Source organism: Myotis brandtii, unplaced genomic scaffold (genome assembly GCF_000412655.1).
Source record: "Myotis brandtii unplaced genomic scaffold, ASM41265v1 scaffold354, whole genome shotgun sequence".
NCBI classification, from domain to species: domain Eukaryota; kingdom Metazoa; phylum Chordata; class Mammalia; order Chiroptera; family Vespertilionidae; genus Myotis; species Myotis brandtii.
In genome coordinates this window covers 1,655,979-1,673,104 of record NW_005363609.1, presented here as the reverse complement: position 1 = coordinate 1,673,104, position 17,126 = coordinate 1,655,979, and the positions used below count along the sequence as shown (strand labels likewise).

Sequence of the window (17,126 nt, the reverse complement as noted above, 5' to 3'; positions counted from 1 at the left end):
GCCCCCACCCATGCACGAATTTGTGCACCGGGCCTCTAGTTTCTAATAAACTCTAAGGTCACCTACCACTGCTGGTCCAGGTATTACACTTGACCCTGGGCTAATACCAACTTGGAAGGCAGAGTCCATGGTTGTGTTCTGGGAGGAGCAATGGAATGTTTCTGAGCAGGAGATGGACAGGGTTAGAGACACCAAGTAGGAGAGGTGGCCTTGGATCCTTGGTTCTGCCTCTCAATCCCTGACATAGTCACTGGACACTGATGGCTGAGCAGAGCACAGACCCCTGGGGAGGGTGCACACCTAAACCCCCAGCCAGGAAAGCTGGTCTCTCTCTTGATCTGTGACATGCCTCCACCCCAAGGCCCTGCAGGAGATGGTGCACATGAGTTGTCTGGCAGAGGGCCAGGAGCCCGGGATGTCTCCCCCTCCCAGTGGGATCTCAACTTCCACTGACCACTCCTTCTGTCACTTTTTCTTTCCTTAGCAAAGTGAAGCCTTTCTACTCCACAGAGGAAAACAGTGAGCTGATGGATATCAGTATACATTCTGTAATTTCTCTCCAACCCCCAGGAAAGGACAATGAGTCCATTAAGGTAGGTCCCTCTGAGCCACCTCATTTTCTGGGTCAGGACCTGGAAGTTTACTTTAACATGAATAGTGCTGAGAGCCCACCATCCTGAACCACCCATCTGTGGTTAGAGGCAGCAAAGTGCAGCAGGCTCTGTTTGTCAGTGTAAGGTGATGCTAACTGCTGTAACAGATAAACTCTGAAATCTCTGTGGTTTAACAACATGAGAGCGTAGTTCAAATTGGCAGTGGGGGTGGGGATAGAGCTGCTTTACACAGTTATTCAGGAGCCCTGACTTCTTCAGTGCCTGGTTCCGAAGGTCTGCATGGGTATTGATATCCAGCATAGAGAGGATGAAAAAGAGTATGGAGGATTTATGAACTACTTTGCTCACCTTCTCTTGGTCAGAACTCAGTCACATGGCTCCACTTAAATATAAGGGGTGCTGGGAAATGTAGTCCCAGACTGGAGAGCTATTTTCCAGGAACACTGTTGGAAAAGAAGGACAAATCTTTTGTGGTCAGGTAGCCATCTGTGCCTCCAGGGCCTGGCCCTGGATGAAGAGTCAGGAGAACTGGACTCTAGATCAGTTTCCTCCTTTGTGAAACGGGTTCCTCTTAAGAAGCTGACTTTTACACCATGTGAGAAGACAAGTGTAAAGCACTCAATTTGAGCAAAAGTAAAAGAGCTGTTTATCTGATCATCTTACACTGTGCACCCTCCTCATTGCTGCCTGGCTTTTCCCTCTCTTGTCATAGACCCTGTACATGAATGCCCTGTGTGTCCTGCAACAGCTGATGGAGGGCCTTTTGCAGAGGCAGATGGACCCCAAGGGCCTGCAGGAGATGGTGCATGTGAGTTGTCTGTCAGAGGGCCAGGGATGGCCACCTCTCCCAGGAAGCTGGCTTGAGGGCCAGACTCTCTGTGGAAAACAGGAGTATGAGTTAAACATTGTTTTGGTAACTTTATTTAGATAAAATTTAAAATTTGCTGAAAAGTTGCAATTATAGTAAAAAGAACTCTTGTATACCTTTCACTCAGATTTAAAATTTTTAATATTTTGCCACATTTTTCTCTTCCTCGTCACACACACACACACACACACACGCCTTTTAAATCATAGGCAGTTGCAGATATTAAGAACACGAATAGTCTCTTTTTTATTTCTTATTTTTTTAATCCTCACCTGAGGATGTTTTTTATTGATTTTGGAAAGAGGAACAGGGAGAGAGAGAGAGGGAGAGATCCATTGCCTCTCATCAATGCCCCAACTGGAGATTGAACCCACAACCTAGGTATGTGCCCTGGATGGGAATTGAACCCTTTTGATGTATAGGATGGTGCTCCAACCAACTGAGCCACCCTGCCAGGGCAAGAATAGTCTCTTATATAACAACTAGAGGCCCAGTGCATGAAATTTGTGCACTTGGGAGGGGGGGTCCCTCAGCCCAAATTGCAAGAGGGCGCAGACCAGGCCGAGGGACCCCACCAGTGCATAATTGAGGCTGGGGGGGGATGTGGGAGGGTGGCCAGCTGGGGAAGGGCTGTGGGAGGGCTCCAGGGCATGTCCAGCCCATCTTGCTCAGTCCTGATCAGCCAGACCACAGCTGCAAGCTAACCTACCAGTTGGAGTGTCTGCCCCCTGGTAGTCAGTGCACGTCATAGTGAGCGGTTGAGCAGCCTTAGCATATCATTAATATATTATACTTTGATTGGTTGAATGGCCCACCAGACGATCAGACACTTAGCATAGTAGGCTTTTATTATGTAGGATAATGATCAAAACCAGGAAATTTAGCATTGGTACAATGCTATATTCTAATCTATGGTCTACAGCGGTTCTCTTCATCCCCTAAGGCAGCGGTTCTCAACCTGTGGGTCGCGACCCCTTTGGCGGTCGAACGACCCTTTCACAGGGGTCGCCTAAGACCATCCTGCATATCAGATATTTACATTACGATTCATAACAGTAGCAACATTACAGTTATGAAGTAGCAACGAAAATAATTTTATGGTTGGGGGTCACCACAGCATGAGGGTCGCGGCATTAGGAAGGTTGAGAACCACTGGTCTATAGGCAGGCTTTACTAATTGTTCCAGTAATGCTCTTTATAGCAGCTATTTTCTACCAATCCAGGATCCAATCTGGACATACATTGCATTTAATTGTTACGTCTCTTTAGTCTCCTTCAGTCTGGAAGAATTCCTTAGTCTTTGCCTTTCATAATCTTGTCATTTTTGAAGGGTAAAGGTAGCTTTTTTAAAAATTAGGCTGTTTGCTTTCTTGTTATTGAGTTTTCAGTTTTTATGTTTTCTAGATACAAGTCCTTTATTAGCTATGTAATATGCAAATATTTTCTCTCAGTCTGTTATTTGTCTTTTCATGAATTTCACAGTGTCTTTTGAAGAGCAAAAGTTTTAAATTTTGATGAAGTCTAATTTATAATTTTTTTTCTTTTATGGATCATGGTTTTGGTGTCATATCTAATAATCTTTGCCTAACCCAAGATCACAAAGATTTTCTTCTAATACTGTATAGTTTCAGGTTTTACAATTAAGTCTATGGTATATTTTGTGTTAGTTTTTGTATAAGGTGAGATGTATGGATCAAAGTTTATGTAATTTTTGTATGTTTGCACACAGATAACCAATTGTTCTAGCATTGTTTGTTGAAAACACTATCTTTTCTCCACTGAACTACCTTTGCACCTTTGTCAAAAATCAATCGACCATGTATGTGTGGCTCTAATTCTGAACACTTATTCTGCTCCAATGATGTATTTGTCTATCTTTACATCAGTGTCATCCTGTCTTGATTACTGTAATGTTATGATAAGTCTTAAAATCTGATTGTGTGGGCCCACTGACTTTGTTCTTGGCTGCTGCATCCCACAAACATTGATATGTCATGTTCTAACTTTATTTCAGTTCAATATACATTTTAATTTCTCTTTTCATCTTTTCTTTGACCCATGGGTTATCTAGAAATTTTCAAATATTTGAGAATTGTCCAGAGGTCATTCTGTTTTTGATTCCTACTTTAACTCCATTGTAGTCTGAGGACACACTTTGTATTATTTGAGTCCTTTTACATTGACTGAAACTTATTTTGTTGTCCAGGTATGGTCTACCTTCGCATCTTTTCTTTGACCCATGGGTTATCTAGAAATTTTCAAATATTTGAGAATTGTCCAGAGGTCATTCTGTTTTTGATTCTGAGGACACATTTCGTATGATTTGAGTCCTTTTACATTGCCTGAAACTTATTTTGTTGTCCAGGTTTGGTCTACCTTCAGCGAATGCCTTGTGTGCGCTTGAACACTATCCTGCTGTGTTGGTCAGAGTGTTCCTAAATATGAATTAGGCCAAGTTGGTTGCCAGTGTTGTTGAAGTTTCCTGTATCCTTCCTGATTTTCTGTCTTGTTCTATCAGTTACTGAGAAAGAGGTGCTGAAACCTCTAACACTCTGGCTTATTTATTTCTCCTTTCACTTCTATCCATTTTTGCTTCTGGAGCTATTAAGCTCTGTTAGTAGATGCATGAATGCTTAGGTCCTGGAATGCAAGGTGGGCTGTGCTCCTGGACCTTGCACTGACGGGCAAACATTTGGAGCAAGGCCCAACACACTAATTAGTCAAGAGCCAGCTCAGTGAGGACACTGGGAGGAGCGCTCTCTTCCTACAACCTCATCACCCTAGTAGTGGGGCCTGGGAAGGAAACCAGAAGTGTCTAGAACTATCTAATAGCATTGAAAATCGGATTCTGAGTAGGAGGGACGAGGTGGGGAATAGTTGGCCAGGAAAGGGCTGGCCCTGGGGTTTTAACGCCCTCTTCTGGTTATGGGCTCCATCTATAGCTCCTGGAAAAGTGGATCTTGTCCGAGAAAGAATGGGAGCGGGAGAAGGCTATGAACCTGCATCTTTGTCTCATGCAGAGCTACATCCAGAGCATCGGCGTCTGTGTGAGTACAGGAGCACCAGCCCCCTGCCTGGTTCTGCCCTCCACCCCCAAAGAGTCCTGTGGGAAGAGGCCGCCTCACTTGGGAATGGCAACGAGAGCCCTGGTGGGGCCAACCTGGCACTCTGAGGGAGAGAATGGGCCGAGGCTTGCAAGTATCTAGGTTTTGTGGGTCCTGAAGCTCATACCATGATGAGAACCCTCTCTGAGAAAAAGGATACACAATTATGAATACCACATTGGTTAGAAAAGTGCATATTTACTTAAAATGAGAAAATAAGTTACTAAACATTGCAAATAATACAAAGCTTGACAAGTACCACAAACACCTAGAAAAGCAATGAGGTGTTTTCGTTGGTTACCCGTCTGACACAGCTTGAGGAGACCTCTCTTCAGAACCCAGGGGCCTGAGGGTAGGTACCCTGCCCTGTCACATGGCTAGTAAGGGGGGAAGCTCAAAGCTGAACTGAGGGCTCAGTTACAGGAATGAGATAGGTGCCTGGACATAGAGCCTGGGCCTGAGGTCAGCCAGACTCCTCAGATCCTGGCTGCTTGGCCTCCAGGGGCCCAGCTGTGGGGCTCAGGAGGCAGGAATGTGGGCAGCAGTTGGACAGTGGCATCTTCCCCCTTCCCAGACAGGGGCGGTGTTTTCAGAGCAGGGTTCGCCCTCTCTGGCTGCCCATTACCCTGTCCCTGGGCAGCACCAGGTGTGTGAGCAGACAGAGTATGAGCCTTAAGGCCTCCTGCCCCTCAGATCCCCCTGAAGCTGGGGCAGTTTGGCACACTGATTGGACTCATCGCCCCATGCACCTGTGACTCCAACAAAAGAACTCGCCTGGCCTCAGCGGATGTCCTGTCCAGCCTGCTGGATCTGCATGGTATGTGGAGGGTGGGACCTCACAACCAGCCTCTCCAGGCTGGGAGGAGGGCTGACACCAGGGCTGTCAGCTGTGAGGCTGTCCTTGGGGGGTGGGGGGGGGGGACAACCTCTCTGTACAAATAAGGTTGACCAGAGAGACAACAGAGGGTGCAGAGCTCATTGAGAGACCACGGAAGCTTCTGGAAGGAGAGGCTCATTAGTTCAGCATAACTCACTGCGGGCATGTGTTGGTTACTGAGGGCCCCACTGGCACAAAGCCAGCTCACAGATACCAAGGAGCCAGCAAAACTGGCCAGAGATGAGCTGAGGGGAGAATGCAGTGTGGTGACCTTCAGAAGGGGAGAGGTCACCTCTGGTGTGGCGGCTGGTGGGGCATCCATCACAGCAGGGACTGCTTGAGCTTGTGCAGAGATGGTGTGGGGAACAATGAGAGTAAAGGCGTGCAGGACAGGGTGTCTAGATGCTGTGGTCCAGTCCCTTAGAGCCAAGGTGCCCTGAGAGCCAGGACAGGCGGCCGCTGTGACATAGCCTGTGACTGGGCCTTCTGTGCTGACTGTGTCTGAAACTACTCCCAACAGCAAGCCAGACCTGCTCTTCATGGGATGCGTGCAAAGAGTTGGAGCTTGCGAGATGCAAGCAGGACCTCCAGGGCTTGGAGGTGGAGAAGATTTTCAGTGCGTCCTCCAGAATTGCTAAGGTGATGATCCAGGAAGCTTGTGTGGGCTGCTGGGCTGCTCTCCCAGTGCCTGGATCACCTCTGGGGGCAGGATCTTGCTCAGCCTGGCCACACAGTTCCCATCCTCTTCTGGGAGTCACAGCTTCTGTGGCCTTTGGTCCAACTCATGCCATCTGTAAATGGCCTACAATATGTGAGGTCCCCATGGGGGTTTCCTGGCTCACAGTAGGTGTTAATAGTCCCTGGCTGTCTTCCCTCCTTCCTTGTGATGTGCTACACTGAGGGTGGAGGGGGCCCCAGAAAGAACTGAACATGAGGCCCAGCACACAGGCCTTGGCTCATGGGAAGGCTGATGGCATACTTGTGCCTGAAAGTGCCCAGAGCCACCCAAACTCGGAGGGCAGAGGGGACTTCCTGGAGGAGGGGGCCTGTGTAGTGGCAGGACAGATCAGAGGGCTTCAGGGCTCAGGGCACACTCTGAAAGAAGGCTGCAAAGACAGGTCAGGGAGGGTTTGGGGTGAAGCTTCCTGTGCAGGGTTCAGGCAGGGCTGGCCAGGTGATGGGGAGTGGGAGGTGCATCCTGGAGGCTTTGGAAAGCCCTGTTGAGCCATAGGAGGCTTGGAATAGAGAGTGACGTCCTGAGCAGGCCCATGATTGGGACAGAGACAGGCTGGGTAGGGAGGTGGGGGGCGGGGAGGTCATGGCAATGGTGCTGAGAGAGAATGGGGGTCTGGGCTGGGGTCGTAATGTCAAGCAGAAGAGGGGGGTGCATTAGTGGTGACAGGTGGGGCAGGGAACTGGGCCTGGGACTCAGATGTCAGACCCCAAGAATGGCCTTCTCTGGTCCTAGGTGATTTGCATGCAGTTTAATTGCGATGAGGTGGTCTCGCTCATCCAGAAGCTCTGTGAGAACATCGGGGCCATGGGCCTCCAGCATGACAAGGCCTCCGTCACCTGGATAGACATCTTCCTCCAGATGCGGGTCAAGGAGCTGGAGGATAAGGTAGATCTGTGGCTGGGCCACCTGGGGCTGGGACGGCCCAGTGCTCCCAGGCTGCAGGGACCAGCTGGGGCCCAGCTGCACTGGCTGCCAATGCCCACCCCCACAACCCCTGGCTGTAAAGAGGAGCAAATAGAGTTCTAGAATGAGAAAGAAAGGTGTTGAAGGTAGATAGGTCAGTAAGTGGACGGTGGACTAGGGCCCACAACTCTCTCTCTGTCAGAGCGCACTGCCTCCTACACCAAACACTAATAAAATCTGGGAAAAGACCAAAGGATTTATTGGAGGTGTGCTGGAGGTTTAACTTACCCACTGTCCAGTTGGGTGAGAGTCTTAGGAGGAGGGGTGTGAGGGCGAGAGACCCCTGAGGGCCAGGCTGCCTTGGTAATGCCCAGCCCCTCCCCAGGTGGCTGAGATCCTGGGTGCCATCTTGGTCCACCTGCCCGTGGTGGATCACCAGGAGGTGCGGCGCAACCTCATCGAGGGCATTCTCCTGTTGGCCCACTACCACCAGGAGACGGTCCTCACGTCGCTCCTGAGGCAGCCCCTGCCCATGCAGAGGTAGGTGGTGGGTGCCCTGGGTGGGGGGCCAGGGGCTTCTGTACAGCCCAGACCGTGCCGTACTTACCAGAGGACCGGGACCTTGTGTGGTGCCTTGTCTGATCCTCTCCCTGTATCTCCCGTAGGAGGTACAGCCTTTGGGGAACAATGGACACAGCTTTGTGAATTCCAGCAGGCAGTTTTTGCATCTCCTTGTCCAATTTGATCTTGTTGGACTTGTCTCTTTGACCCTTCAGAACCCACTAGGACCTTACCTCCCTGTACCTGTGTAACCAAGTCCTTCAAGTCAGGGGTTCCTTCCCTTCTCAGCAGGGCCATAGGCTTGGACTTGGGGATCAGGCAAGCTGCTTCATTGTAGCCTGGCCTCACTCCCTCTCCTGTGGAATATGGAGATGAAGCCTCTTCCTCAAAGATGTGCTGGGAGGAGTAGGGGCGAGGACACTGGTTAGCGGCCTAGGACCAGCCTGACTCAAATCGGGCACTTGGAGGCTATTACTGGATGTCATCCATAGGTCAGCAAACAGTAGGCCTGGTGGTCACCTAGCCATGGAGCGTGGCTTCTCAGGGGTACCATGAGCGGGGCACAGGAAGGTGGCTGAGCGTGGAGTCGGGGACCTGGGCTCACGCCAGCTCCCTGAGGTGCAGCCTCAAGTCCATCCACTACTCAGGGGGCTGCTGGGGTCCAACGAGGCTCTTATCTGCCAGGGCACATGGCAGGTAACCCACAGTCCTTGTCCCCTGTCGTTGGCTAGCCACCTGGTGGAGGTGTGGCTGGCTGTGGCGGAGAATGTACCCTTTGCCCGGTTGATGCTCCACGGGCTGATGGGCCGGCTGCAGTCCCGGTTCACCCCCAGGGCCAACGCCACCTCCAAGGCTGACATCTGGCGCCTGGCTGCAGTAGACCCTCTGATGGTGAGTCGCAGGGGCAGGCCCCGGGGATCCTCGGGGGTTCTGAGTCGGAGCCCCGATGCCTCCTGTCCTTCTCGCTGCAGACCCTCTGCACCATCCACCTTCTCATCGAGAAGATGGACAAGGACGACAAACTCCCGGACCTCCTCCCGGACCTCATCTACACCCTCCTGATGCAGCTGGGCAGCAGCCAGGGGCCGGAGGCGGTGTCGCCCGCCCTGAAGACGTGGAGACTCATCCACACGGGGACCCTGCCCGAGGAGATCAACCTGCAGAGGTGCTCTCGAGGGCAGGCAGCTTGGGGTGCAAGGCAGTGGGCTTGGGTTACACGTGGCCTTGGGCTGCCTCTTAGAAGTCACCTCCACCAAGAGGCCCTCAACATCCCCTTCTGTGGGGAGAGGTTTCTGGAACCTGATCTTATAACACTCCCTCACATGGGTCCAGCACAGTGTGGCTTTCAGAGTCTGCAGACCCAGTCTTAGCCCCTTGAGCTGGGCCCAGCAGGGGTTGGGACCCTGCTTCACAGACCTGGGTGCAGTGCTTGCCCCGGCTGAGGTGCTCTGGGCGTTCCTGGCCGGGCTGCCACACCATGACACGGTCCCACCTTCTTCCAGGATCACAATCAAATCCATGCAGCTTTTGTTCAAGAGACTCGACAGTGAGCAGCTGGTCCACATGCTGGAAGAGCAGGGCGTGTGGGCCCGGCAGCAGCCAGGGGCCGGAGGCGGTGTCGCCCGCCCTGAAGACGTGGAGACTCATCCACACGGGGACCCTGCCCGAGGAGATCAACCTGCAGAGGTGCTCTCGAGGGCAGGCAGCTTGGGGTGCAAGGCAGTGGGCTTGGGTTACACGTGGCCTTGGGCTGCCTCTTAGAAGTCACCTCCACCAAGAGGCCCTCAACATCCCCTCCTGTGGGGAGAAGTTTCTGGAACCTGATCTTACTCACAACACTCCCTCACATGGGTCCAGCACAGTGTGGCTTTCAGAGTCTGCAGACCCAGTCTGAGCCCCTTGAGCTGGGCCCAGCAGGGGTTGGGACTCTGCTTCAAAGACTTGGGTGCAGTGCTTGCCCGGCTGAGGTGCTCTGGGCGTTCCTGGCTTGGCTGCCACACCATGACACGGTCCCACCTTCTTCCAGGATCACAATCAAATCCATGCAGCTTTTGTTCAAGAGACTCGACAGTGAGCAGCTGGTCCACATGCTGGAAGAGCAGGGCGTGTGGGCCCTCCTGGAGAGTGGCTCCACTTTCCTGCAAGGAGCAGGCCTGCTGGCCAGGTGGGCACCCAGGCTCCCATGTGGCAGGTGGCAGGACTTACATTGTGTTGACCTGTGTCCCACACTTTGGGATGCAGGGCAAAGGGATTCTTTCCTTCCAAACCTTCATGCCCCAGGGCAGGAAATGTGAGGTCAGAGGTCTGTGGAGCTTGGCCAAGGCCACACAGGGCTTTTGAGCAGGTCTAGGATGGGGGAATCCAGGTCCCGATCACTCATGAGCAGCCCTCGTTTGAGTCCTTTTTATAAAAAGGTGATGGAAAGCAAGTACTTCAGTGGAGAGGAGGGGGAGGCCCAGAGTGTTAGATCTGCCCATGAGTGCCCAGCTCTAGAGCCGCTCTGCACGGGGGGAGCTGAGATGCCCTCCCTGCCCGGTGGGCTGTGCTCCCCTCCACAGGCTGTGCATTCGGAATGCGGAGGGCTACAGGCAGAGGCTGTCGGAGCTGGTGCTCAGAGGCATGGCCTCGGAGGTCCTCAGCTGCCGTGTCAGCAGCACAGCGATCTGCGTGGAAGTGAGGCTCAGGGGTGGGTGCGGTGGGCTAGGGAGGAGAGGTGGGCAACCCCCAGCTCTCTTGGGGGGCTCATCTCAGGGGCAGGTGCTCAGGCTATGAGGGGCATCTAGTCCAGGGGGCAGGTGAGCATTCACTCATTCATTCCTTCATCACAACAGTAATTCAGGGTGGGCACTGTGGGGAAAGGGGCTGAGACATGGTCTTTGCCCTGAGTGTAGCAGTTGAGTGATGTGTGCTGTGGTGAGTGTCACAACACACAGGTGGCCAGAGGAGGCCACCTTGGGCTCTTGGGGAGATGGAAGTGCTGGGGAGGGTCTTGTAGGAGGGCTTAGCCAGCCAGGAAGATTGGAGCAAGGGGTTAGGGCCATTGGGGCCCAGTTACCCTCCCATGCACATGGGGTGCTTCAGGGGTCATCCCTACTGAGAGGCCCTTGTTGTCCCTTCCTGATGGGGAAGAGAAGTTTCTGGAAATTGATCCAGGAAATTGGCCAAAAAACCTTGAGGAGAAATTCTATTGGCTGCACGATGCCCCATATACCACAGGAACCAAACATCGGCCTAGTGCGGGGTCCCCAGACTTTTCCTGTGAAGGGCCAGGTAGTGAATTTTCAATTTTAGTGTCACCAATTTGGTGTTTAGTTTTCTTTTGGTTTACTTAAAAAACATTCATGTGTGCGCATGCACACACAGACACACACATGCACCCGTATACACACACATGTCACAGGGGCCCCCTCGGGTTGATGTCCTGGCATTTTGAGAACGAGACTGGTGGTGGCGCTGAATCCCAGATGAGGGAAATGCATGCTGCTTGCGTGGTTCTGTTCGGACACAATGGACGCGGCTCCTGCACGGGGTAGCCGCTCCATCACATTCACTGAAGAAATGAGTGACGAAGGAGTGTGTGAATATGGGTAACACTTCCCCAGAGTTTCCCACCTATTTCCTTACTGAATCCTCACGGCAACCTCACGAGGCAGGTGCTGGTCTCACCATCTTTTTGCAGATGAGGAAGCAGCGTGGCCTGCCAGGGCCCCACAGTGTCAGGCGGAGGAGCCAGGGGCGGGCTCCAGGGGTTCGGGCTCTGACTCTCCTCCGATTCACAGGGAGACCATTCTGTGCACTGCATATAGTCACATGCCCCGTCTCATGACAGAAACGGGCCTGTGTTGGGGATAACTGCAAAAAGTTTTCCTTTCTAGTTCATGAGCGACCCAATTCTGTACCAGGAGAGGCTGCTGAAGCCCGCCATGCAGCTGCTAGAGAAGGGCGTGGACCAGAGGGAGGAGGTCCTGCAGGTGCTGTCCCTGCGTGCCCTCGGCAACATGGCCCTGGGCGCCCCCAAGAAGGTGCTGCATCCGACCTCGACCCGGGGGCCCAGGGTGCAGGACCCAGTGGGCTGAGGGTCAGAGCTGAAGGCTCCCTGCTCCCCACCCCCCAGGTGAGGCAGTACCGCAAGCTGCTCCTGGAGAAGTGCCTATATGCCCTGAGGGATGCCCGCAGCACCAGCGTGCCCTCTGAGGGCATGGAGGCCCTGGCCAAGATCCTGGCCGAGCTCCGGGAAGGGGACGTAGGGTCCTTCTTCAATGCCATCTCCGAGCAGTGCAGGTCCTTCTTTGACAACGTGAGTCCAGACGAGAGCCTCGCTGGGCCCAGGCCCTGGGTGGGGGCTGTGCAGGTGCTCAACCAGGTGCGAGCAGTGCAGGTCCTTCTTTGACAACGTGAGTCCAGGCCCTGGGTGGGGGCTGCGCAGGTGCTCAACCAGGTAAGCAGAAAGGACAGCGGGTCTCACTTGGCGCTAATGGATCAATTGGCTGAGCATGGATCTTGTAAAAAATAATCTTGTTCTGGGGCCCAGGGGACCCTTCTCCCTGCTATAAAGGAATGAGCTTTCCCTTCCAATTCCTGGCTGCCCACAAATGCTCTTTGGCCACCTGTGACATGCCGGATGGGGCCTCTGCTAGGCAGTGTGTGCCTGCAGATTCAACACAGCCCTCCTCCAGGAAGAGAAGGTCACAAACACCTGAGTTATGCCCAGTCACAGAGCCCTGGAGGAGAGACTCCGTCCTGATGGAATGATCCAGAAGGCTTCACAGGGGTCAAAACATCCAAAACGGTCCGTGGAGAATGGCTGCAGTTTTGTTGGGCTTCTAGTTCCCCGAGTTTCAGAACTGCTTTGTCCCTCTTGGCCACAGGAGAGCGAGCTGCTGCGCTTGAAAGCCTTCCTCCTGTTCAGCAAGCTGGCCAAGGTGGTCAGGGTTTCCAAGAAGCACTTCTTCAAGGGGGAAGTGAAGAGAGCCTGGGTCCCACTCATGCTGCACTGCCAGGACCCCTGCCCCGACGCAGCCCAGGTAAGGCACCCTCGGCTCTGCGTTCCAAAGTCTGGGGCCCGCTGTCCCCGAGAGGAAAGTGTTTTCTGGGCCCACTGGCTGAGCTGCCTGCAGGCTCCCCACTCCCGGAGAGCCCAGAAACCACATTCAAGGCGCCCCACAAACTGGCTTTCTACGGGGGCTGAGTTTCCTTCTTTCCCCATCACTTCCACCTATTGCCCTTTCTTTTCTTTTTTTCTTTTTTTAAATATATTTTATTGATTTTTTACAGAGAGGAAGGGAGAGGGATAGAGAGTTAGAAACATTGATGAGAGAGAAACATCAATCAGTTGCCTCCTGCACACTCCCTACTGGAGATGTGCCCGCAACCAAGGTACATGCCCTTGACCGTAATCGAACCCGGGACCCTTGAGTCCGCAGGCCGACGCTCTATCCACTGAGCCAAACCGGTTAGGGCATATTGCCCTTTCTTCTACCAGATTCACTTTGGGGTGTTATGGTTCAGGCATGTTTAAAACTCACCTTATACCTCACCTGCTCCCTGTGGGGCAGGCTTGTGGGGTGAGGGTGAGGAGCTCTCCCTGGCTCTGTGACCCTGTTTCTCCTCCCTCTCCAAGTCCCAGCTCCTGTAATGCTTTGGGTGGGTGGAGGGAAGGGGAGAGACCCCGTCTCCTACGCTAACTGCTGCCTCGCAGGCTAACACTGGCTGACTGGGGACACACAGGTAGGGAACCTCTCACCGCACACACGGACCATGACCCTGTCCTCTGTCTTCCTTTATGGACTGGGGAGGTGGTGGCTGAGATCAGGGGCCGTTCTGCAAAAAACAAGTGACAAACACACACTTGTGGGGATATAGCTGGCTGCACACAAGGGGTCCTCAACAGCTCACTTTTTACCTAGCACCTTAGTTCCCAGTTGTGGGGTCACAAGGTAAGTCCCCTCCATCCTGCTGCTGAGAGGGCTGCCAATTTGCACATGGGGTGGGGGTGGTCCGGGTGGCATCCACAGGGATGTGAGGGGAGGCCTGCAGTGCCCTCCTGACTCGGGACTTTGCCCTCATCCTGCCTCCCTGCCTGGGCTCTGCCTTGGACACCCTGGTGACCCAGGGCACAGAGCATCACCTCTTGGAGACTCCTTTCTTCACTAATCCTCACCTCCATCAAGGGCTCCCACTGTTATTCCACGTCTTATCAGCAACTGTCCTGTGGCCGGTGCTTCAGGGAAGGCACAGCAGACAAGTGACCAAGGGGCTTTAATGAAGGAGCCTCAAAGAGGACAGGCCAGGGGACCAGCATGGATGGGAAGTGCCAGAGGCTAGCCCCAGCGGAGCTGCTGCCACTGCTATCCCTGGGCAATAGATGCTGGTCTCTCTCCTCCTGCCCTCTGTCTCCCATCAGCATCCTCCTATGAGCTAACCCACCAGAGGCCAGAGCCTGCGGGCCTGGCTGGTGCAGTCCTCAGTAGCAGGAAGAGCTGGTGCAGGGCATCTGGGGGAATGAGAAGGCTTGCCCCCATCCTGCCAACCCCAGCCAGGCCCCCAACCCAATCTCCTAAAAGGGCAGGTCCCAGGCAGGGCTGCTGAGGGCATGAAGGTGCTGGCTCAGGGGGCAAGTGGGCTGCCTTGGCCTCCAGGGGGCTTTTTATAAATGCTCACATACCCATTACCTAGGCTGGCAGGGCTCTGGTCCCAGAGCAGCCAGACCAGCCCCACCGCTCCTGTGAAGCCCCTGGTTTGCCTGACGTGCCTCCTGCCACCCTGCTGTGTGTCCCTCCAGGCCTGTGTGGAGACCATGTATCAGTGTGTGCACTTCTGGGGCTGCAAGGGCCTAGTGGACTCCTCGAGGCAAAGAGACACCAAGGGGGCTGATGAGATGGCCACTTTCCAGACGACCCTGTGCTCCGTCCTGGTGAGGAGGCTGAGGGGGGGCTCACCTGTTGGCAGTGGCTGCTCAGTGGCTTAGGGCTTAGGGTCTCAACTGCCAGAGCCGACCTTGTGACCCTGTGTTCACCTCCTAGAGGTGAAGTGTCGAGACCAGCACTGTCCTGCAGAAAGGAATGCAAGCCACATGCCATTTTTAAGTTTCCTAATAGCCATGTTAAGAAAAGGGAAAAGACAATAGGGTGGTGAAGGCCTGGGGCAGGGGCAGGCTGGAGGGGGTCAATGGGGGAAAAAAGAAAACATATGTAATACTTTCAATAATAACGATTTAAAAAAAGGGGGGGAGAAAGAGATGAAACCAAATTTAATCATAGATTTTATTTAACCCAATAGCTCCAAGTCTTTATTGTTTCAACATGTAATCAATGTAAAAATTATTAATTCAGGCTAGCCATCTTTCACGTGCTTAAGGGCCACACATGGCCATTGGCAACTGTATTGGACAGCATGGGTTCTGGACGAATATAATCTCCTCCCTGGGCCAGACAGGCCAAAGCCAATCCGACACGCTTCACCCTCCAAGAGTTTTCTGCAGAATGGAACACATTGCTGTTAACTCAGAGCAGGTTGATAACTTGGGTTGATAACCTTCCTGGTTTCCTCTGAAGGTCTATAGTGTCCAATGATGGGGACTTTGGCAGAGGAAGGAATATGAATAATGGGCACTTTGAGAATGGAGGAAGTCACTTAGTAAATCATCCCAGGAGTCCACACCCCAATGGCACTGTTTAATGCAGCAGAGGCTGCAACTTATGAGATAAAACACATTCTTTTCCTTGAAAAATTACCCTTAAGAGAGAGTGACAATTTGCTGTGTGACCCTGGAGTCACTCGCCCTCTTGGCAGACCCTCCTGCATCAGACAGATGGCAATACACTTTGTATTCCCATCCGGGACCGCAACCGTCCCAGCTCTGTGTGTCACTTGTTTTTTTGCAGACTCAGAAAAAGCCTGCTGTTCTCTACAGTTTCTTGCTAGAAACAATGCCCTACATTAAAAGTAACTTGTCAAGGATCAGAATCGCTTCCTGCAACTTGGCAGGTGAGCGGGCAGATGTCTCCTGATGCAGGAGGGACCTTGAAGGCCATGGGGTCAGTCCTGGGTCTGGAGGGGATGGGGACAGGTGTCAGGTCCAGAGCTCCTGTCTCACCTTGCTGCCTACATGCCTGATTCTCAGGTGTCCTCAACGAACTCCTCAGACACCTGGTAAGGTAAAACCAGATCGCTCACTCACCTAATACCTGTGTGATGAGCATTTCTCTGGCTATCACTTAGGGATTATTATGAAGCAGATGTCTGAACATTATCTGAAAAAGCTGGACTTTGTGGCATTACGGAATTGTAAGTCGTGGAGACTCAACTGTAGGTGGGGAGCTTAGTGAAGTGCCGAGGGAGCAGCTTGCTGACCCTTGGTTGTGGGCTTTGTGGGGGTTGGGGTTGTAACCAGGCACAGAGATGGATGGCCCTATGGAGGGCTTTCCAAGGAAGACAGCTCTTTGTGGGGTGGTGTTGGGAGGAGGAGGGGGCGCAATTGTTCTGGGCTTCTGCCCCACCCCCTTAACAAACATTAGTAAAATGCTTCCGCCCTGATTCTGTCAGCGGATCCAGGCGGCAATTGGGGTTCTGAGGATCCCACTGTCCATTAGAGAAGGGAAGCCCTGAGAGATGGCAGATGTGTGTGCAGACACAGCTCCACCTGCCTGTGGGCGAGGGCAGGGGGCGCAGCCCAACTGCCAGGTCCTGACCCTCCCATTTGTGCTCTCAGCCCTCCAGGAGCTACAGTTGGACACAGATCCTGGGGTGCAGAGGGCAGCCCTGGAGACTCTCAAAATCTTGGATACCTGCAGTCAGCACCGGCTTTTGGCTTCCCCCAAAGGAATCTCCTAGGTGGCCCGAATGTGAAATGCAAACTGCCCACCCTGCCCATAGCAATGCAGACCACTTTGAATTTAGTTTGTAAGGAAAGCATTGTTCTGATAATCAGTGTCCCCTCCTTTCCACTGAAATAAACCTCCATTGCCACGTGGATGCAGACTCTTGGCTGTGAGGTGACGATATCCCAGAGTCAGGACAGCGGGGCAAAGGGAGAGGTCATTGTTTCTAGCAAGAAACTGTAGAGATCAGCAGCCCCAAGCATCAGAATCCACCTTTGTTTTCACTGGCATTTAGGTCCCATCCATGCTGATGGTGTCCACTGCCCATGGCTGTGCCAGGCAGAGAGCCGGGTTACTGTGCAGGCCCTGCCCCAGGGCCCCCACTCTTATAGGGAAAGGAGGCATCTACCAGCCAAATGTGACACACATTAGAGCAGCGGTCGCCAACCTTTCGGACCTCACGGACCACTGGTTGGCGACTGCTGCATTAGAGGGCACCATTCTGTACAGTTCATGGGTCCGTTATTGGCAGAGCTGTAAATCGGCTGAGATGCAAGCCCAGTCCCTTCTGACTTACCTTCCTCTGCTAGATAACAGGACATCAAACCCTAAATTTCTAGGCTCTCTGGCAGCGAGGCCTGGCC

General features: G+C 53.0%; 1 protein-coding gene across 1 annotated transcript in view; it reads left to right on the top strand.

Moving 5' to 3' along the window:
* MROH2A (maestro heat-like repeat family member 2A) overlaps positions 1 to 16,495 on the top strand; it is a 48,076-nt gene extending 31,581 nt beyond the window's left edge. Inside the window, 18 exon segments of the mRNA XM_014544145.1 lie at positions 485 to 593; positions 1,327 to 1,422; positions 4,425 to 4,529; positions 5,280 to 5,403; positions 5,984 to 6,102; positions 6,932 to 7,084; positions 7,488 to 7,642; positions 8,395 to 8,554; positions 8,635 to 8,840; positions 9,687 to 9,827; positions 10,222 to 10,353; positions 11,526 to 11,685; positions 11,778 to 11,960; positions 12,532 to 12,687; positions 14,445 to 14,576; positions 15,547 to 15,649; positions 15,884 to 15,949; positions 16,374 to 16,495. Coding sequence (XP_014399631.1) covers positions 485 to 593; positions 1,327 to 1,422; positions 4,425 to 4,529; positions 5,280 to 5,403; positions 5,984 to 6,102; positions 6,932 to 7,084; positions 7,488 to 7,642; positions 8,395 to 8,554; positions 8,635 to 8,840; positions 9,687 to 9,827; positions 10,222 to 10,353; positions 11,526 to 11,685; positions 11,778 to 11,960; positions 12,532 to 12,687; positions 14,445 to 14,576; positions 15,547 to 15,649; positions 15,884 to 15,949; positions 16,374 to 16,495 — 2,422 coding nt within the window.
* The last annotated feature ends 631 nt before the right edge of the window (positions 16,496 to 17,126 follow it).